We start from the raw sequence: 24,043 nt of genomic DNA, 5'->3' as shown, positions 1-24,043 counted from the left end.
GTGTAAGTATGCGGTAGTGACGGACGTTAGGGTGCGAGTAAGGTAAGTGTGGATATTGACGGTCTGTGGGGATAGGGGTGGGTTAAGTGAGTTAGGGTCAGTGCGCGGGTTAGGTAAGTGTGTGGTAGTGATTGTGTTTGGGTTAGGGGCGGGTTAAGTGAGTTAGGTTAGGGAGCGGGTCAGGTAAGTGTGCGGTAGTGATTGTGTTTGGGTTAGGGGTGGGTTAAGTGAGTTAGGGTTAGGGAGCGGGTCAGGTAAGTGTGCGGTAGTGATAGTGTTTGGGTTAGGGGCGGTTTAAGTGAGTTAGGGTTAGGGCGCGGGTTAGCTGAGTATGCGATAGTGACGGACCTTAGGGTTAGGGTTTTTGTTAGGGTTGTAGGTAGTTGTGTATGTGAGGTTTAGTGTGGGTTTGTAGGGATTTTGGTGTGCTTGTGTTGTGTGTGTGGTTTTTGGACAGGGAATGTGTTTTGTTTGTTGATTGTTGTGATTGTGGTGTGTGCAGTGTATGAGGTTTTGTGTTTGTGTACCGTCGGTTATTTCGTTGTCGGGCATGTGGGGTTTCGTGTTTTTGCACTGTCGGTTATGTGGTTTCGGTGATTGCGTTGTCGGTGTTTTGGGGGTTCGATTATGTCAGGTAGAACCATATATATATATATATATATATATATATATATATATATATATATATATATATATATATTTACTATGTCACTGATTTTTCTTTTTTTTCTTAAGAGTACACATACAATGTTCATTAGGATGGGGGGAGACATTTGTGTGCACTAAATACTGGAAATCAGTATGTAACCAGCTGTGGTAATGCTGTTAGATGTTAAACTGTTAGCTTCTGTTCTATGTCAGAGGCAGGGCAGATACATGTATAATAACGTTCCAATAAAAATAAGCATAAGGACTTTCCATGTTAAATGAAGATATGTCCAAACTGAATGAATTTAATTTATATTTTGACAAGTGCACCCTTTCTTCAAAGACTGTAAATAAATCTGTTGTTGCCTATAAAAAGTACGTATCTCACTTCTTATTGCATTTCATGTTTGTATTATAGGATCATAGGAAGTTACTAGGCTATTGGCCCTGAGGCCCTTACAAGCCTAGCCAATAATTTAGCCCATGTTCCGACAAGTCAGCACCGGATGCCCCTGTCCAGCAGGGACACAGGTGGGATCCCAGGAGTGTATTTTCTGTTCCCGATCCAGTTATCTAGGTTACGCTTAAAAAGGGTTAATGAGGTACACTGCTTAAAGTGGAGAAGGAGTCTATTCCATGGAAGAGCGGGTCTGTGACACAAATCTGTCCTGCAAACAAGTCCTACAGATGTGACAGACCAGGCTGAGGTCACGCAGCAGTCCCATCAAGACAGGGTCTGAGATTGCTTTGTATGGTAGACAGAGGTCACCTCTGAGGAGTCTGTATGAGACTGAGTAGAGGGGCAGGGCCTTTAGCCTATCTGTGTAGGCTAGATGTATGAGGCCCTGGATTCTCCTGGTGAGGAGCCTCTGTGGTCTCTCCAGCTGCTGCATGCGCTTTGTGATGTACAAGCCGAAAGGGGCACTGCACTCAACAGTGGGTCTTATAAGGGAATAATACAGGGATCTTATGACCTTCTTGTCCCAGGATAAGATACCCTTACTAATGAGGTGGGCCATGTCGAAAGCTTTCCATACAACGGCAGCAATATGATGGTCAAAAGTTGGTTTGCTATCAACCTGGGTGCCTAAGTCCTTCAAAACTGATTGCATGCTTAGAATCCTGTTATTAATGTAATAGTTTGCGGGGACATCACTCTCTCCAAAGGGGATGATGATGCATTTTTTGGCATTACTTTTAATTTCTCTATAAACTGTCTAAAATTTCTCTACACATTAAATAATTGGCATGTAACTTGTATCTATTATTTACCAATACTTTCATTTTATGTCTAATTTGCCATAATTATATAAACTATAGTCGTTTTTGTATTATTTTTAAAGATTGTAAAATTATTATTCTTAAAATGTTTTATAATACTTTGGAGCTTTTTCCCCGGGCCTCTTCTGAAAATGACCTTCTACCTTGTCAGACTTTTCCACTAATCAAAAGTCAATAAATAAATACATGGTTTAATGGGTCCCTGTCAGTTGATCGAGTTTTCAGAAACTCGAAATTCATATGGTTAAGACCATATGATCAAGTTTTTGAAAACTCTAAGCTTTTGAATGGAGATCTCTGTACGGTGCGGATCAGGAAATGTACCCTTTTCCTCACTGTTGTGCGATCTTGGAGTTGTTATATATAATATGCAGGGGGTGTGGGGGATGCAGCCCCCTACATGGTCGGTGCAAGGGGGCTTGCCCCACTGCAAAAATGTAAAAAAAGTAGACCTTATGAATTTCGAGTTTCTGAAAAGTCGATCATCTGACATAGACCTGTTTAACAATGTATATCTGTTGGCGGTGTCATCTTAAGGGCAAGAAAGTCGGGTTAAACATACATTTACAGAGGAAAATAAACACACGTGAAGGCAATCAATCTGGTTAAAAACGGAAGAGGGGAACAACCCTCGCTTCCTCCTTTATTATAAAGCACATGTTCACATGAACTCTCTTGACCTCTCCACGCCAACGATGTCAGTGTAAGAGCACACATACGATCATTCACTCTCTTTTATTATTATCAGCCAACACCCCCACTTGCTCTTACGCTGTATACAAATACATTTTAAGAATATATTTTTGGATAACTCCTCCTTCACATTCCAAATAGGTAATACATGAACCTTTCAATTTTCGATTTTGTTAACATGTTTAGTAAAGCTATCTGCAACCATGTCCATTGTCGGGCAATATTCAAGGCTTATTTTGTCATCATTAAGTGCTGAAAAACAAAATGATACTTGATGTCAACCTGTTTACATCTCTGTCGGCTTACTGGATTCTTCGACAGATGGGTTGCAAACTGGCTCAAGGACAGAACCCACATGGTTAGAATTGCTGGAGCCATGTCAGATTCCAAACCAGTTACAAGTGGCGTCCCACAAGGCTCAGTCTTGGGACCTCTCCTGTTTGGTATATATTTCTCGGAGGTACAGGCCAACACGGAAGGACTGTGGCTGACCAAGTTCACAGATGACTGCAAACTGGGCGCTATAATCGACTCTCCAGCTGACACAAGCATCCTGCAAAAGGGCCTCATAGAAACAGACAACTGGTGCCAGAGCCATGGTTTCAAGCTAAACGTCAAAAAGTGTATAGTCATCCCCTTTGGCAAAAACAAAGTGCCCACAAATTACCACATAGGTGGTAATCCATTAAGTACAGAAGAAGTAATTAGGGACCTGGGGACCCAAGTTGATAGCAATCTCTCATTTGACAACCACATGGCTAAAGTGGTTAGAAAAACATTTTATATAGCCCACCTAATCATGAAGAGATTCACATCTAGATCAGGGGAGGTCATCGTGCCTCTTTACTCATCCCTCATCAGGCCCATAATTGAGTACAATGCCCCTTTTGGGATGTACCTTACCAGACACCTGCAGCAACTGGAAAGACCCCAAAAGTACCTCACCAAGAGGATCAAAGGGCTCAAACAGATGCCATATGCTGCCCGGGTAAAGAAACTCCAGCTCTACTCAGTGGCATACCGCCTGCTCAGAGGCGATCTGTGCCTGAGGTATAAAGCCATGTCCAACCCGGAATTAATTGACATGCTGCACCTAAGAAAATCCAAATCCTATCGAGCTACGCGCTAGAGAGACTTGAACCTTGAACCTCAGCACTGAAATAAATAGGACATGCTGGAGGGACAGATTCATAACCCAGAGGCTCCCTTCACTCTGGAATAAAATCCCAGTCCAGGTTAGGCAGAGTCCCTCATTGACTCTCTTCAAGAGGAATCTTGATGAGTGGATGGGAGATCGTAGGTTTACCCCGGGTATCACTTCTGTGTCACTGTTAGACACAGGCGCAGTATACTAACCTCGAAAAAGGGCATAGCAAAATAAATTTAAAATGGGTGGTGAAAGCCAAACACACTCTGGCTAGGCTTATAAATGCCCTAGGGCAGATAGCCTAGTATGAACCTATGAACCTATAATTGCTCCTTGATTGTCTTTAAATATTGTTACTGGCACATGCTTGCACTGTCCATCCATTCCACTCAACAGCTGCACAAGGTACAGACTCTCCTGTGTTGTCGCTGCTAATGCCATGTACTCTGCCTCACGTGTAGGTAAAGCTACCGTTTGTTGTTTAGTTCAAACAAACCAAATGAGGCTCGCCACGGCACGAAATAAAACAATTTATTAACTGCAGTAACAAAGTAAGCGCTTTCACGTTTCCTAACGCTTCATCAGACTTTAACACCGTTTGTTGTTTCTTTGATTTCCATGAAATAATAGGCCTGTTTCTATTGAGGCTAAAGCTATAACCTGTTGTACTACGCCTACCGTTTTGATCTGTTGCCCAGTCTGCATCACTGTATGCTACAAGCTGAAGTTTCCCTTCACTTTTCTTGTAACACAGGTCTCTGTCCAATGTACCTTTTAAGTACCTTAACACATGTTTGGCTAGTGTTAAATGAGATTCACTTGGTTGTGACAAATATTGTGAAAGTTTACTTACAATCCAGCTAAGATCAGATCTCATGCTTGTCATAACATATATCAAACTACCCACAAGCTCAAGATATTTTTTTGGATCGGTAGATTCACTGTCACATTCAAAGTTTGTCTTTTTTTCAGAAGGGGTACTTCTTACTTTACAATCAACACCTTTTGCTCATTCCCTAACTCAATATTGCCCACAAATTACTATACCAGCCCAATAACACTCCTATTCTTTCTCAACTTTTAATCCCTTATAATAATCTCAACTCTCTTAGATCTTCTAAGAAACTTATGGCCTGCCCTACAAAGTCCAATAACTCAGCCGGTGACTCCCTTTTCTCTAATACAATTGGAAGGAGCTGGAATTCACTACCCAGTGAAATCACTCTACTCGCATCTCTGCCTCTCTTCAAACAAGAAATTAAGAATTACTTCAAAAGCCATTGGCTCTGTTCCTGTATAAAGCCTGACTAATCTTCCTACCTACATCTGTCTATCCTCCTCCTCATTTTTCCGCCACTATCTCTTCTTTCTTTTTTCTTTCATTTTCTTTTCTTTTTATAACTCTTTCTTCCTTACTCTTATTTTTCTCTACCTCTCTTTGTCTCATATCTAGCAAGTCTTTTCTGCTTCTTTCGTTTTACTGTCATCTCTTTGATGGCTTCCTTTTTTACCCACTTATAATATTTTTGCCCTCTTTCTCTGATATTTTACCCTTTTGCTTACCTCTAACTCTCTCTGTACAACAACTTGTCACCCTATATCAGTTTTCTTACTGTCATCTCATCCTTTAACCTGAATCTTAGTTACTCATACAAGTTATACTTTTGATATATCTTCTTTAATTAAGTTTTTATTTTGACATTATATTGCCATTTGTTATTATTGTAATTGCTTTTTAATTATAAGGTTTTTTTTTCTTTTTATGTGTATTTCTGTGTGGAGCTTTTCTCCCCGGGCCTCTACTGAAAATGGAAATATATCCAGCTAGACTAGCCCGGTCAACAAATGTAAAATAAATAAAAATAAATAAATTAGATATACCAAATTTCTCAAGAATTTTTGCGATGTACCTCTTTTGGTTCATCTGTACTTCACCACTATTCTGGGTAAAGTCAATGCCTAGAAAATGTTTTAGCTTTACCAGATCTTTCATTTTAAATTTAGCTTTGAGCATTTCTTTTACATTGTTCACTGATTCATTGTCAGTAGCTGCTATAATGAGATCATCAACCCATATAATTAGGACTGTTTTCTCATTTTCAGCTCGTCTAGTGTATACACAGTGGTCTGCGGGGTTTTGGATAAAACTATTTTCACAAAGATAATCGTGCAACATTTTATTCCAGTTACGCCCTGATTGTTTCAATCCGTATAATGACTTATTCAGTTTACAAACCAATTTTTCATCATTATTTGATTTCTTTTCAAAACCTTCAGGTTGCTCCATATACACCTCACAGTCAATAGGAGCATGTAAATAGGCTGGTTGTACATCCATCTGGTGCAATTCTAAATCGTACTGAGCTGCCATCTGTATTAGACTTCGTACAGATGTCATACTCGCAGTTGGTGCGAATGTTTCATTATAGTCTATACCAGTGACTTGACTGTAGCCTTTAGCTACATATCTAGCTTTGTAAGTCTCAGTATTATCTGCATTGTCTTTTACAGTGAAAACTCACCTACCCCCCACTGCATTTTTATCTTCCAGCAGTGTGGTGAGTGTAAACGTGTTGTTTTCCTTTAAAGACTTAAGTTCCTCCTTCATAGCTTTGAACCACTTTTCTGAGTTAGACAAAGTCATGGCTTCTTTAAAGCTCTACGGTGTGTTGCATATTAGTCTGTAACAATAGTCAACATTAACTGTCACATAATCGTCATTTTCAACTTTACACTCATAGTCCTTCAAGTATGCAGGTGGTTTTCTCTCTCTTTTGGAGTAGTGTGTATCCTGCCTTTCCTCTTCTTGTCTTAGTTTTGTGTCTCCATCATTCATTATAGATTCAGTGTGATTCACTTGTATTTTTTTTGTGATTTGATTGTCAGCTTTTGATTCTGACATGCACACGTCTTCCGGTATTAAAATCTTCATTCATCACTTCTGGGTCTGTCTGTATCTGGCATTCAACTACATTTTTAGTAATGAACTTGACTAACATGTTTAAGGACCCTTCCTGTGTCTGGATAATAGACCAGATATGATGGGCTGTTTTTATCATATCCGACAAAAATCCCCTTATTACATCTTGGGTCTAACTTCTTTTTTTCTTGTCTATATGCATAGCACACTGATCCAAATTCTCTCATCCTTGAAAGATCAGGTTTCTTTCCTGTTAGCATGAAGAATGGGGTCCGCCCCACATGCCTGTTATAACATCTGTTGCAAATAAAAGCAGCAATCATTACTGCACATGTCCACAACTCTTTAGGTAGGTCACTCTCTAGCAACATACACCTTGCCATTTCGAACAGTGTTCTCCAGTTTCTCTCTGCTGTCCCATTCTGATGGGGTGAGTAAGGTGCTGAAGTTTCGTGTCTTATAACATTTTTACTTAGTAGTGACTGAAAGTCTTTTGACATGAACTCAGTGTCATTATCTGATCTGATACACTTTACCCTTCCATAAGGGGCTGAATCTGCAATAAACCTTTCAGTCGCCTTGACTGTGTCACTCTTGGCTTTCAGAAAGTAGAAAAATATTACACCTGAGTAGTCATCAGTAAATGCTAACGTATACTTAAATCCATCCTTTGCTGCTGGCTCAATTGGGCCTGCCAAATCAGTACGGACTAATTTAAACACAGTTTTTGCTCTTGCATCCAGTTCTCTGTTTCTGCTCTGGACAAAGGGTTACATTTGTTTGGTCAACAGAGAGTAGACAGGTGTGTGAGACAATCTTCGGGTAGGGGAATACTCCCTTTCCCCGAGGATTGTACTGACCACAAAATAAGTTTATATAATTAGCATGCGGTGTGGGAGGCACAAACCCCACATGGGTAGTACTTGCTCCTCTGCAAAAAAATATGTTTTAAAGTTGCATGCACTGAGGTTCTTCCTTGGCACATGCATAGTATTTATTTATTTATTTACATTTGTTGACCGGGATTGTCCGACTGGACGTAGGTCCATTTTCAGCGGAGGACCGGGGAGAAAAGCTCCACAGTTAAAATATACAGACAGTAGTTACATTGGATTTACATAGCAATTAATAATTTGATCAACATAGCAATTAAAAATTACAAACATAGTTACAGATGAAGAACATAGTACATCAGTAGACAACTAGAATCTTTATCATCTGCAAAGTACATAACAGACATTAACAATTGTTACAATAAGAAGTTCTTGCTGTATAATAAGTAGTTAGGCTTATGAGCATCCGAGCTTGCTATAATCAAGGTAGTTAATGGGGTAGAAAGAAAGTTAGTGGGTGGATGGAGTGGGTGATATTAGAGGGGGAGTTGCAAGGGCATAGCCAGCATGTTTTTAGGTGCTCTTTTAGTAATGTTTTGAAGTGGGTGCATGATGGTACAGAGGTAATTGTGGGTGGGAGGGAGTTCCATAATTTCGCTATGGCGCAAGAGAATAGTGCTTCTCCAGCAAAGTTAGTGGCTTTAGTGACCTGTAAGTGATTTTTGTTGCTGGATCTTAGTGGTCTGGGGGTGCGATAGGGTTGGAGTAGATTCTTGAGGGATGGGACTTTTAGTGGATGGTTTACTAGTTTATGGGCGAGTGCGAGTTGATACCATTGAAGGAGGTGAGGGAGTTCAAGCCAGCCCAGTTCAGCAAGTGAGAGAGGTAGGATGCCCCTGTGGCGAATTTGGCAATTTTGTTGTAGCAGGTCTCAAGCTTGTTTAGATAGCTTTGCCTTAGGTTGGTATATATTGTAGAGGCATAAAGTAGGGTGGAGATAAGGTGGGAATTTGCTATTGAAATCTTTGCTGCTTTGGTGAGAAGCTGCTTATTTCTATATAACACTCCTAGTTTTTTGTGGACTTTTTATAATAGAACAGTAATGTTTCTGTCTTCAACATAGAGTGCTTTATCTACAGGATGTCAACATTCGTGTTAGTCAACCAACTGAAGGTAAAGTGTTTAGACATTTCTAAGTACACCCTTATGATTGATTTTATATATATATATATATATATATATATATATACACACACACACACACACACACACACACACACACACACACACACACACACACACACACACACACACACACACACACACACGCTTCCCCATAACAACTGGGGCATGGACTGAACCAACTGTGCTGGGTAAAACACACAAATTAAACAAACAGTCTCAAAAAGACCAGTACTCCACTACTTTGTTTTGCACTGATGATGCTAATGGGTGAAACTGGTTTGATGTTTTAATTCATCCCTCTGTCATACTGTTCTTGGTACTGTGGAAAAATAATAAATCCACTGTAGAATTTCAAAGTGAAGTGCTGGTCTTTTTCATTTTTATATATATACGGTTAACCATCAGAAGGTCGAACATGACCCCATTGAATGACAGCATCATTGGCCTACTTCCTCAAAACCGACAATGTCGAATTCCGACATTGTAGAAATACGATGTGCCATAAACCTCGGAACGAGCTTTAACATGGGTCAAGATGGGGGCAAGATTCGTACTTCGACAATGTCAGGCTCGACATTGTCGTTGTTCGGCCTCCTGACTTCGACTGAAGTAGGTTCAACCAAACCCACTTCGACCTTCTGATTGTCACCCTATATATACGTACACACACACACACACACACACACATATATATATATATATATATACACATACATATATATGTATGTATGTATCTACACACAATACAGATATACAGGTTTATATTACTTCACTGAGTTTTCAGAAATTCGGAATTCATATGGTCGAGACCATATGATCAAGTTTTTGAAAACCTGAAATAAAAAAAAAAATCAAACTTTTTGCAAGGGGCAAGCTCCCCTGCAAATCGTATATACCAACTTCAAGACTGCACTGCAGTGGGGAAAAGGATAAATTCCCCGATCCTCACTGTAACCGCAATCTACACTGAACTGTTTCAAAGAGGAATTTACCCTTTTCCCCACTGTAGTGTGATCTTGGAGATGTTATAAATAATTTGTTGGGGGTGTGGTGGCAGAGGGGTGCTTCCCTCCTTGCAAAAATGTAGATTTTTTTTTTATTTTCAGTTTTCAAAAACTCGGTCACATGGGCTCAACAATATGAATTTTGAATTTAGAAATTCGATGAAATAATATACATACATACGCACTCACACACACACACACATATATATATATATATATAGATATATATATATATATATATATATATATATATATATATATATATATATATATATAAACACACACACACACACGTACCTATGGTAAACTCCTTCACCAGAATAAAATCATGTATGAGTGAATTCAGACCCATGTCCACAGAGACATGCAATTCCCTGATGAATTACTGCATCTCATCCCACCCTTACTACCAGCTGACTATGTCCAGTCAAATGGATATTACTGGCATTTAAGTAGGATTCTGACTTAAGGGCATTCCAGCAGAATTCCACAAATGGCAACTTCACACCAATGGCTACTCAGCCAATCCTTTACACCAAATATCTGTACCTGTAGTGTCTCTTATAATGAAGATATCACTGCAGCAAAAGCATATCATTAATAACACAAAAACGAGTCCATCTCACAACAGCCAAAACCCAAGCCATCTTCTCTAATTGTCTTTTAATGCTTTTCTGAACTCTGCTTCAAAGTCGCATTGCTTTGAAAACTTTACTGCCACAACCTATTTAATCCAGTGATAACATATGTCTAGTGTCCTCCTTTTCTCACTAAAAAGCCAGAAGGGTCACAAGGCCCTAGTTTTACAGTCTACTTTCACATTGAAAATCAAAGTTAAACAAGTGCTTGCTTTTGGCTCCATGCCAGGTTTATGCTCTCCCATAATTCTCTTTAGTATATGTGTCTCTTCTGGACTGTTGGCTGCTTTTACTATAAACAAGCGGAGCATGATCACTTAGAAATTACATCCACGATCCAAATCAGTAACAGCCATGGCATTTATTTATTAGCAGACCCCTCTGCTCATCCTACATGGGGAGCAAACCCCTCACATGTTCTGATCCTGTATATATCAACCCCAAAGTCACAGAACACAGTGGGAAAGAAAAACTCCTCATAATGGTGGACAACAGCTTCAGGCAAATACTGTTTTCACTCTAACAAGAACAAACAATTGCTTTCTGAGGCACCACAAGTCAAGAAAAACTTGATAGTCATTTTCTGTTTCTCCAGTCAAATTCTCAGACTAACACTGTCCCTGAGAAGGTTGTACCCAGAGGTCCAGGCATCTGAAAACAGAAGCAAGAACCTAAGGGATTATCCAGCTAATTAAGAATGTAAGCGAAAAAGGGAGTATTTCACGGCAACAAAGGGGGGTCCCTCTCATTCTGTGCTTCTCATGTTGCTTCAAAGTGCCCAGCCTATAATTTAGACAGGGCCAAGTTACCTCATTAATTCTGCCAATCAGATTCCCTTGTGTGTGATTTTACACAGACATGGGTTGGAATAGTGAGAATCTTGCTCATCCACTCATGTGTACTGGTAATTAAAAGGAATACTATTTGGTTACTATTTTATTCCCAGGATTTACTTTTTTGATTTTTTTCAAAATCAGCTTCCAGACAACAGCTCCAGAAGTATCATCCTGAACACAGGAGTACCACAGTGGTGTGTTTTAAGCCCTCTCCTTTTCACTCTACTGACACATGACTGCATGGCCAGACATGAGACAAATAGGATCATCAAATTCGTGGACAACACCACTGTTATAGGCCTGGTCAAAGATGGAGAGGAGGAGGCCTACAGGAATGAGATCGATCAACTACTGGTCTGGTGTGACAGCAACAATCTAGCACTGAATGTCAGCAAGACAAAGGAGTTGATTGTTGATTTCAGAAGATCTCAAGTACCACACAAACCTCTAGTGATGAAAGGGCTGACAGTGGAAAGGGTCAAAAGTGCAAAGCTCTTGGGTGTTCATATCACAGAGAACTTGTCCTGGTCAGTCATGTATCCAGCACAGTCAAAAAAGTTCAGCAATGCTTGCACTTTCTCAGGAAACTTAGGAAGGCAAAATTACCAAGCTCCATACTTCAGACCTTTTATAGGGGCAAGATTGAAAGTGTCTTGACCCACACCGTTGCAGTCTGGTATGGGAGCTGTAACAATCAGGATCAGAAGGCTCTCAAGAGAGTTGTAAGGTCGGCAGAAAGAATCATTGGCACCTCCCTTACACCTCTGGAAGATCTACACAAATGCTGGTGCATCGACATGGCCAAAAAGATTTCCAGTGATCCAACGCATCCTGCCAATGGTCTGTACACTCATCTTTCCTCAGACAGGAGATACAGAAGCCTGCATTGTAAGACTACCAGACTAAATAACAGTTTATTTCCACTCTCCATTAGACTGTTGAACTCTTGGGAAAACAAACCAGGAGTCTGTTGAAACACACAACCACTTCTGTTACATAACTACACTATCAATGGGCTTATTTTATGGATGTGCAATAACTAAGTGCAATAATAAGGTAGCTCACCTATCACACTGAAGGACTGTTAAGTGCAATATACAAACTGTGCAGTAATTCAGTCTAATCGTAGACATGCTGGTATTGTTTCAGTTTTACTTTGACAATATTACCTTCATGTTGTTCCTTGTCTCCTTTTCTGGAATGGGTGTTGGTCACTGCTGTCCTACTTTATTTACTGATTGCCACTTATTAAATTTCTACTGTTATAACTTATTATTTTTTCTCTGTCTATATGTGCAGCTGTTTCCTGCATTGAGAATGAAGCACTGTAGTTTTGTTCAGCTACACCGCTGTGTAGTTCTGAATGACAAAGTTTTCTTTGACATTGACTTGACTTCAGTTTGAGGTGGACAACACTAACCAGAAATCCATTTATGTCAAAATGCAATGTAGGCTTCTTAATGCTTTGTTTTACTTCAACAGTCAGTTTACTCTGGTCTACATGTATTTTAAATCATTTACTGTCTGCCAGGTGATGTGGGACATCAGTGAGAACAGCCAACTGCCACAGCCAGGAAGAGTCCAGAGGTTATCCAAAATCAAGGCTGATATTTCTCCTGAAGGGGGAGCAGTGGACTACAATACTTCATCCAGATACATCACATGTCCATCTCAACTTCACACCCAACCCCAGATGAACTAGACCTTAAGGGCAATCCTTATCTCAAAGTTATGGACCTAGCCTGTTTGCTTCCCTTGCTTACACCATTCTAACATAACATAATTTACGTATCTTGAAAAGCTGCTGTGGATATGAGCACAGTGCAACCAGACACTAACACCATTTCCTAGATTTCCAAAGTTGCGTAATAGTTCATGTAAGTCTTCTAGAACCATGATGCTTTCCAAAGCATAGATCATTTTATTATGGCGGGTTGATTCCTGTGTGTCCTTTATTTAAAGGAGAAAAGAGAACACTCCCAGAAACCTCAACAAGCTTTCTCAAGATAATTTCCTTTTTTAATTTTTCAAAGTCTTTTGGGTTTCTAAAACCATGGCAAGAATGGACCCCAATTATTAAGTCAAAGTATGATTAAAGTTCATGAAACTAGTATTGTTTCTGTCTTTGATGTCAGTGCTCTTCGCAGCACCCACGATGTGCCCAGTAATGACTCCTTCTGCAATTCATATGGAGTTACATGCATTGGTAACATATCTAAATACAATTGTAGATTATTTTTTTATAAGACACGTTACTCCTACTACTACTATTGGAACTGTCTGGGTATCTTTCTTCCAAATCGCTCTCTTATCAGCCTGCAAATCCTGATATTTTATGACTTTGTCTCTGTCTCTACACAGATTGTAGTCACTGGGTGTAGCGATTTCAATGATCAATGCTACTTTTGTCTTCTTTTCATGGACCACTAGATCTGGTTTTCTCTGCATCTGCCTTTTGAACCATTGGTAATGGGTGATCCCATGTGATGTAGACTTCATCATTCCCTATGATGCTTTGCGGCTTATGTTTCCAATGTATTTCAGCCACTTCAATACTGTAATGTTTACACAATCCCCAGTGCAACAATCTTGCCACATTATTATACCTTTCAGTATACAGTCCTTCTGCCATTAGTATGTAGCAACCAGCAATGAGGTGTGCAACTGTTTCTAATTCTGTTTTACAAATCCTACATTCATTTCTTTCTCTCACATATGCAATGGACTTTGTAAACCAACATGTACATAGCCCACTATCTTGGGCCGCCAATATTAACCTTTCAACTTTTGGTTTGAATTTGCCTCTCCTTAACCATTCCTAAGTTCAATCCTGATCAACATGAGGTTCTTCCAGGAATTTTCTGCAACTATATTTATGCATTTTCCACATTTCTTGCCTTCTCATCTGATCCTTCCCCTTATATTCTTTCTTTTATTTTTGGCGCATTCAGTTACTGCCTGTTTTTTATCTACTTCTGGTTTGATTTCCATTCCCACTTGACATCAATATGCTTCTGCTAGACTAAGAAAGAAATGTCATCTTAGATTTATACCCCTCATGTTTCAAAACTTTCACTATGTTTGGGTCTTGTGAGTTCAGCAGATATGCATGCAGTCCCACGATTGCAGAATTATACATGCAATCAATTTCAAGGAGGCCTATACCTCCTTCAGAATGGGGAATATATAATTTTGGTATGCACTGTTTTTTATAAACAATTTTATGAGCATAAAGCATCCTTTTTATTTTTCTGTCTAATCTATCCAACACCTTTTGGGGCCAGTCAATCCTTCCAAAACTGTAAGTTAGGACAGGAAGAGGAAATTGGTTTATAACTTAAATTTTGTTCCTAGATGTCAATTCTGTTTTCAGGATTAATTTAATTCTTCAAAAATAATCCTTACTAAGTTTTATTTGCATTTGTTCATGTTTTATTGTTGATCCTTCATCAATTCCAAAATACTTACATGCTGTCTCTTGCTCAAATTCTTTTCCCAAACTGATGTTTTCTTGGTGCTGTAGCTTTCCTGCTTTAAAAGTTGCTTTTGCACATTTATCAAGAACAAATTACATTCTTATATCTGAAAATGTTTTGACTACTTGCAGTTGCGCTTTCAGTTCCTCATCTGAGCTACAACAGTTTCAAGTCATAGGCAAAGAGAAAATGAGAAGTCTTTACACTTCGCTACTTTCTGGGAGCCAAATTATAGCCATGACCTAATCTGTTAAGCAAACAGCTTCATTGGTTAAGGCAAGGCAAAAGAGCAACAGTGAATGAGTCACCCTGGCGTATCCCCCTTTTTTATCCCTGGAATAATAATTTTCCCTTTATCATGGCTTAACGGCAGAGTGGTTTGCCACTGTTTCATGGCCGCTGTGATGTAGTTTATCACTGTAGGGTGTTATCTTGTACATTTTTAAGCACTTTTTTATCCATGAATGTGGGATACTGTCAAATTTTTTTGTAGTGAATCCATGTCATGCTTAGATTCTTCCCCCTTTTACAGTTTTCCACTATAACTTTACAAATGATCCTTTGTTCCATATGACTTTCTTTCACTGCCCTTTTATTCTACTACCATAGTTGATTTTTCTTTTAAATGACTATAAACTTTGTCGGCATCAATTCCAGTGTATAGTTTATATATCATCGGAAGGCAAATTAATGGTCTATAATTTTTAGGGTAGCTTGCAGGTTCACTCTTAAGTAGGAGCATTGTTTTTCCTGTTGTTAACCAGGTTTGTGTCTCTTTGAGGTGCACATATAAGTAGTGCTTACTCATGGCTAAATCTTCGTGCAGAGAAGTTAATACTTTGAACCAGAAGTTAGTTACTGCATTTGGGCCTGGAGCTTTCCAGTAACAGGTTTTCTTAACTTTGTTTCAATCTCTCTGGCTGTTACTTCATCCTATTTCACATCCTGTACATTTGAACTTCTTATTTTTTACTTCTTCTATCCATTTAGCATCTTTGTTATGTTCCACAGGATCTTCATTAATACTTCACCAAAATGTATCTGTTTCTTCTTCTTTTGGTGGTCTTTCAATTCCTTTTATTTTGTTTCCAAATTCTCTATAAAACTTTTTTGGGTAATCAATAAATTGCATATTTTATACTTTTTCTTTATATTTATCTGTGTATCTTCTACGTTTTTTCTGCCTGTGCTGATATTTTTAGTTTATAATTTGCGATAGTGCATGATAAATCCTGATCTGTATACTGCGCATTGCTTTTATCACATCTATCTTTCTGAGTTTTTTGTTGATCTGTTCACTCTTCTATACTCTTCTAACAGTGATACTTCTTGTCTTAATTGCTTTATAGTTTTCTCTATTTGATACTTTCATGATGGAATTCAATTTCTCCCCTTCCTTTCCCTTACTACCCTGTGTTTTTGTGGTAAAATTTTATCTGTTATTAATTTAGCTGCACAGTATTATATCCTGTTTACTTATGTTATAATCACATGAATCTCTATGCACAGTCTTAATTACTGTGTTCATATGTTTTATAAAATTTCTGACTTTTTGGGTTTTATTGACCTTCTGCAGTCTATGTCTTTCATTGATCTTAATATGTCCATCTCTTCTCTTAGCTCATTTTCTTCTAAACTGAGGACACATTTTTTGTTCTCCATTTTCTGGGGCCATTCTGTAGAAAATTCTATAACATCTTCCTGTGGCACATTCTCTTCAATTTCATCCTGTGTCATCTGTTGCTCTGTCATATGGGAACTCACTGGCCTATCACTCCTCAACATTGACTGCGCTACAGTTGCCACGGTTTTCTGTTCCTTCCTTAGCTATCCAGCTTCAAGTGAACGTTTATACTGGTTTCCTGTGGAAGACTCCAAAATATCTTCATATGGCAACTGACCAGTTGCTTCCCATTCCACTGGTCTCTCTATAATTTGGATGTCCATTTCTCTATCCTGCTGTGCTGCTTTCTGAGTTAGATTTTCTACAATGAATTCTTCACTTCACAGGTACTCCATAACCTCAGTTTCTATTTCTTTAACTTCTCAATTACTGATCTTCTTTCCTACATTTCCGCTTTGTCTTTTTATTTTTGTATTGTAAAGTTTTCTATGTCTAGATTCCTTTGCCTGTATTTCTCTTCAAATATCTTTGGTGTTGCTCTTTTTTTATTGATTAGTTTTTTTTCCTTTCTCCTTTGCACAAATATTACACAGTATTTAATCTCTTTTTCTTTCCCATGTCCATATCTCTTCTTCAGATGTCTCCTGATCTTCTTGTTTCACCCTACTATCGGGACTTGTTCCATCATGCTGTGGTGTAACCTGTGTTAGACCTTCTACACCAAATCCTTCACTTTGCAGGCATTCCAAAACTACTTCTATTTTTTAGCATCTACTTTACTAACCTTCTTTTCTACATTCCCTCTTTGTGTTGTTATTTTTTTTATTGTGAATTTTTCCATATCTGGATGACTTTGCCTGTATTTCTCTTCAAATATATTTGGGCCTGCCTTTTTTGTATTGATTACTTTGGCGTTCGACTTTGCATAAATATTGCACCATATGAGATCTCTCTTTCTTTCCCATGTCCATTTTTCTTTTTTATACTTCAAAAAATCTCTTGGTTTTGCTGTTTATATTTTGCACTTCCTCAGATGCTTCTTGTCCTAAACAGCTCAAAGTTTCTTGGTCTATATAATGTTTTCACAAATTTGTTTTATTAGTGAAAATACATTTTTGAGGCTTCTAACAGTTTTTCTTGTGGAAGTATTTTTCTTTCCTCTAATTTCTCACATAATCTTTTTGAATATCTTTGGTCCAGGAATTCTGGGCTATTTGCATAACAGTAACAATACATTGTTTATTTTTATCCTCAATAGTCCACTCAGTCGTCTTTATGGCTCTTCTTTGGCCTATCAGTTTTTGTGATTTTTGTGGACTTCTACTTCCTTCTACAACAGGCAGCCATCCTCCCGATGGGCCTGGCCTGGCCCCATTGTAGGAATGTTTCCGTATTTTGAGGATTCTACACTGTCATTTTTTCCCAGTCCTAGCACCAGAGTGTCTACCAGGATTGGGCACATTTTTATCTTGGGTCTTGTGCGTCTAGCTGTCTTTTTTTTTATTTTTTACCTACTTTCTGTCCATGATATATGATACACAATACAGTCTATATATTAGTGTCATCTTGGTAAGATGTCGTGAAAAACAGGGTCCACCTTATGAAGGTACTCACCAAGACTTGAGAATGAATTCAGTTTCAGCAATACTACTCTCCTTGCTGACTTATCTCTCCATTTGCACCCTTCTTCCTTCTGTGTGACGGACAGCATAACATATTAGGGATCTAACCTTGACTTCTTTTTGATCGACTAAGGCTGTAAGCAAGCATAATCTTTGCCCTCAGAAAGGCACTCAACTTTTAGGACTGACTAAGACACATTCATCTTCAGCTACTTTTCACACAGAACCCTTCTCCTGTTCACCAGTTAAAGTTTTTACTTGAATATTTACCACTGTGGGTAAGATCTGCCCCTTGGGTGACTTAACTTCCAGCCTTGCCTAGGTTTTTTATGACATTGCAGCAACTGCTCTACTCAACACAGCATATCTTATTGATTTCTCATCTTGTTTTATACTGTACCAGACACAATGTTTTTGATTGGTGAATTTAGTCTGATTGCCATCCAACTGGCAATATAACAGCTGATCTAGTAAATTTTTCCTTACCTGGCATTAACTGGGTCTTCAGCAATTAGTGAGAATGTGGGCAGAATTTTTTTAAGAAAATGATTGAAAAATATACTTTACCACTTAGAAAAAATAAACACTAAGAAAAATTGTAAATCATGGGATCTACTTGAACCTATTGAAGGTTTGCATATAACCCACCTAATCTACTACTGATGATTTTACTACTAAGGGTTGGATCAGCAGCATATATCTTATTAATTAAAAAATACAGTAATTGTTTGTTGCAGGGGAGCCATATACCTCCATGATTTAGGGGAGCTGTTCTCACAATGGGCCCTGATATCTGAATATGCTATCTCTCAAGGCTGAGTTAGCTTGGACAAATAGAGAAATGTATTTACTTTTATGTATTTTCGATGCAAGGATGACTCCATATGTCCACATCACCATGTAGATGCTACAAAAATGCACACAAGTAAATAAAAATAAAAATGTGTGTGTGTGTGTGTGTGTGTGTGTGTGTGTGTGTGTGTGTGTGTGTGTGTGTGTGTGTGTGTGTGTTGGGCAGCAGGCAAAGGCTCTGGATTATGTCCTCCAAAAAAGTTTGTCACCACTACATGGTCTGATATAGTGAACAATACACAGGCTAAGTGCTTTGCTTTATAGTACATTTATGAGCTACGTGTAGTAGCCACTGCGTTCTTGCAGGAGGTGCACAGTCTGCTCATGTTGTTTTTACTTTGTGGCCCAGAGTCATGGAACCATGCATCTGGTTCTGCAGTCCAAACAAAGTCTGCTCACGTTGAGTTTACCTTGTGAACCAGAGTCATGGAACCAAGCATCCAGTTCTGCAGTCCAAACAAAGTCTGCTCACATTGGGTTTACCTTGTGATCCAGAGTCATGGAACCAAGCATCCAGTTCTGCAGTCCACACAAATGCCTTACGTTGTGCACACTAGATAAGAAACATATTGCTGGTGAAGTACCCTATAATAAAATGGAACAAACCTTGAAATCAGAAAGACTGCTTTGTTTGTGGATTCACACAGGATAGATTCCTTTGCATGAACTTTCCTTACCCACGCATTTCTTTTAGTTTCTTTTTTCTCTCATAAATCTGATATATTACACAGATAAAAAGGAAAAAGACATATTTTCCCATTGGCTAAGTTGATGGAAAATGTTACCCATCTTCTGCTATCAGGACTGTTAGAAGATAATAGTTTATTGGATAATACTCAACATGGCTCTAAAATAGATTACAACATAAAACATCCCTTGTGAGCTGAATGCATTCCATTTATGAAGCTCTTGCTCAGATCTACTTTATTCCTGTTTCTAGATTTTACTAGGGCTTTCTGTAATACAACCATTCCGCAACTGAAATGTAAAGAACACGTTCACATGGGTTTCACTGGCACCTGAACTTTCAATATTTTTTTAATCAGAAAGATGTCACTATAGCATGGTAAAATATTTTTTTTGTGGTGTCCTACAAGGTCCTGCTTTAGGTAATTTATTATTTCCTTTCGTAAAACATCATCTTGAGTCACTAAGTTTTCTAAAACTGCATTTTAGACATAGAATGCTTTTTGTTTGTTACTATTCTATGTGCAAACAGCACTGCAAATGCTGAAAAAGTCCAAAGAGGAACATGACTGGATGGAAATGCATCCATACTTTTAAACAATATGAAGACCAAGGTTTTGGAAACTGAATTCTTTTTGCTCAGACATAAATCTGACAAATGTATTGTGCATGCTACAGAATTTAAGTATGGGAGTAACAGTGAATATGATTTTTAGTTTTATATGTGAAATTAAACAGTTTTCACTGATAAACTACATCTTTGTATAAAAGTCTGCTCGGGTTTAATTCCATTTTTCAAAGTCACACAGATAGCCCATAGCACTGATATATATTACGTCACAAAATTATTTATTCTGCTTCTGTGCAGTAATTTTAAAATATTTGACTGGTGCTCAAACACAGTTTTGTATTTAATTACTTGTCATATGCTATCTATCAATGATTTGCATGAAAGTTAAAATTAAGATTAGATTGGAGTTTTTGTCAATGAACTGCTCATGACTCTCTGTGTTACTATTATTTGTGCATATTCCCACCAAAGAACTGCTCGGTCCACAGTAAGACAGACTTTTTCTAAAACATTTTGTCACATGCAAGTCAATACAGGTATACAGGTTACTGCACTTATCTGGTTTAATTATTAACACTGTGTAACCATTTATATAGGAAATGCTGAGATAATTTCAGTTGTACAATAGATTTATGTGCTTCCAATATAGTGTGAACTTTTCAGCTGTGGTACTTAATGCAGGAACTTGATTCCATGTAAACAGAAATGTCCACCTTACTGCAAAACCGTGTATAAATTACAATTAAAATGCTGTTTTTATTTTTTCTATGGCTTAAATAAAACCTACATAAACATCTCATCTTTATTTTTAATATTTTCTCTGTTATTTCCGCCTGATTTCTGACTGCTGTGTTTATACTCTACATCCTGTCTCTTTTTGCCTAACCCTATATGCTTCACAATGCTGTAGATTGTCTCTGATGTATTCATTCTGATATACAAGAATGGCTGCCAAATGGCAACACGTCATATGCATTGCACACCGTCATTGTCATTGTTAACATGGTCAGTGCTGCAATGCTTATGATTTAAATTAGCCATTCAAACATAGTATTCTGAGAAGGATTAATGTTCTGAACCACTACGGAGCTGCCTCTTGTAGTCTGGGGGTACAGGGTTTGACTCCTTCCACCTCCATTTTGCTGACTGCATGGTCCTGAGCAAGTGACTTAACCAAACCGTGCTTCTCGTCACCCTATGAAAATAGACACTTTGTCAAGTGGACTCACCCAGCTGTCAAACAGATAAAATTAAATAATCAAACAAACACTGAAGTACAAAAGAAATTTCATAGATACTAGAAGAACAAGTAAAACTGCACACAGGCAATAACAAGAAGTCAGGTGTGATCCCTGCAGCAACTTGTATCAAACCCTATCTGCTGATCCATTGTGCAGCACTCATTCATCACTGCCTTGGTTTCACATGGTTCTTACACAAAACAGAACAACCTACAATACATGTTCTGTGTGATATGCGCGCGCGCACACACACAAACACACACAAACACACACACACACACACACACACACACACACACACACACACACACACACACACACACACTCTTAATGTAGTCCTTCAGTCTTATAAACTGATTCCCGAAGAAAACAAAGAATCATATGCATCTCTGATGTATGGCAGACCTGCCATAAAATGAAAACAGTACAGTGTATGTCACTGGTATGTAGCCAAATATTCATCATGTACAGGAGATTTTGAAGCAGCACTAATCCAGCTTTGAGAAAAGCTGTATGTCTGTCCAGATTCACAGTAAAAAAAACACAAAAATGCGCAGTAAAAATATCATAGAATACAGGTGCAACAAACAAGTTCCAAAAGAACAAAATAAATAAATGAGAAATTGTCCTTAAAACACAAATCCAGGATAGTATGTGTATCCTTACCTGTACCAGAAAGCCATACTCAAGAGTTGGAATGCTTTTACAGTGCCCACCAACCTGCAGATTCATAAAATAAATATAATTAGCTTGTAAGGAATCAGCTTAGCTGTAAAATGAAAATTAAAAACAATCACCTACAATTATAACTCTCACAGTGACATATAGTCCAAAACTATATAAGAACGTACTGTAATATCAGACCATCACATGGTATGAATTTGCAGCATATAATATCCAGATTAGCCTACCTTGTGCTAGAATATCACAAACATTTGTTTAGCTAGCCATACAAGTTAACATCCATCTATTCAACATCAGACAAGTTCATTATATGCATGTCATTAACACTGAGGGTGGGCAGAATCATTGAGTGATATCAATAGTAAAGTCTCTCCTATGTCCTTGGCCTGTCATCAGGAAGACTCAGACAGATGAGACGTCATACCTGATGTCATTAATGGTATTAATACTTATTCTAACTATCCAAATCTATCAGTAAATAAAATACTACAATTTGGGCTTCAACTCTTCTTGTTTTAGTGTATAATTTCAATATCAAGCAAATATAAAAGATATATATTATTATAAATATATAAAGATTTTATAGATATTTGACAAAGACTAGTATAATCATTTGTGTTTGCAGTTGCGTTTGTCAAAGGTTAGGCTCATTAGAATGAGAATTCAGTATCCCGTTTACTTAAGTGCCATTCTAGTAAGCATTGACTGTTTTGTATTTGGGGAAGGAAAATTCAGATTTTCCCCACAGTTCTGAGATCTCCTTGTTGGTATATTTAATGTACCAGGAATATAGCTGATAAAAATATATTTTTTATTTTATTACCTTTCAATATAGCAGTTGCATGACATTGTGAGCCATTATGGTGTGGCTTACTTTTTTTAGAAGTTTGACAAAAACTAATATAATTATATCTATAAATGCATTTCACTCTGTTGAATTCTCAGTTAATTGGCAGAATGAAGTGCTTGGGAAATTGGTCAAAAGCATTCTTTGCAGATTACTGAAGATGTTGAAATGGAGAGGACAAAGTGCTCTTGGGTAAAGTAAGTGTGAGTTTGGGTTTTTAATAGTGAAACCTTTAGATATACAGAAAGTTTTGTCAACAGGGGTGGTAGTGCATGTGAGAGTTTTTGTCAGTAGGGTTAGAGCAGGGACATGGGAAAGGGATAGATTTTGTAGTGTGTTGTTGTGTTTTTGTGTGTGTTGTATGTGCCAAGGGTCTCATGAAGTGCTAGTGTTATGGAAAGGGATTTTTCTAAGGTAAGGTGTAAGGTTACAATAAGAGACAAGGCCAAAGTTATGGTTAGCACACAAAAGTAAGGTGGTACAGGGTAGACTGGAGATCAGACTGACTAACATTTGCTTTATTTTAATTTTTGTCTTATGAGCAACCTCCTGGTATTTGCTGAAGCAGTTGCTCCATCAGTGATGTGTCTTACATTGCTTTTATGCCAATTGCGTGCTGTCCATATATAAAATAATGTGTGCAAAAAGGTTAGGAATATATTATCCTACTTCTCAAAGTAAAAGCAATATCCAAAACAAACATTCAAAAGATCCCCAAAGGTTTTGGCATGCCATTAACTCTCTCATAAAACCAGGCAAAACTACCACTCTCACTCCTAACTGCACGAATGACAACAAGGACACTGCCTCCCAATTCAATCACCACTTCACAGCATCCATCTTAACACTATCCTCCCAACTATCCAAAAACAGCCCTACATATAACCCAACCAAATGCCCTGACAACATCCCATCCTTTACGCTCTCACCCGTTCCCACCTCAACAATTAAAAAACACCTCCTAAAACTAAAACCTACCACCCTTGCAGCTGACAATCTACCAGCCAACTTCCTAAAAATAGCTGCTGAATCCTTATCCTACCCTATTTCTATTCTTATCAATTGCTCCATACAAGAAGGATATGTCCCTCAGCTATGGAATGTATCATACATTATTCTGCTACATAAAGGTGGAAACTCTTACGAATACTCAAATTATCATCCCACTGACATTCTACCCCTTTATCTAAAATATTAGAGAAATGTATACATTCTCAGTTAACACAATTCCTAAACTCACACCATCTCCTCTTC

At 38.2% G+C, this 24,043-nt stretch overlaps 1 protein-coding gene across 4 annotated transcripts in view; it reads right to left on the bottom strand.

Annotated features, from left to right (window-relative positions):
* PARP6 (poly(ADP-ribose) polymerase family member 6) overlaps positions 1-24,043 on the bottom strand; it is a 1,412,227-nt gene that overhangs the window by 759,889 nt on the left and 628,295 nt on the right. For all 4 annotated transcript variants that reach the window (XM_044077510.1, XM_044077512.1, XM_044077511.1 and 1 more), the window contains one exon: positions 21,925-21,978. In XM_044077510.1, coding sequence (XP_043933445.1) covers positions 21,925-21,978 — 54 coding nt within the window. The remainder of the gene's footprint in view (positions 1-21,924; positions 21,979-24,043) is intronic.

This window comes from Protopterus annectens, chromosome 7.part0, assembly GCF_019279795.1.
Source record: "Protopterus annectens isolate FY-2018-M chromosome 7.part0, PAN1.0, whole genome shotgun sequence".
Lineage (NCBI taxonomy): Eukaryota > Metazoa > Chordata > Ceratodontiformes > Protopteridae > Protopterus > Protopterus annectens.
The sequence above is the reverse complement of the archived record's forward strand: the minus strand, read 5'-3'. Positions and strand labels throughout refer to the sequence as shown.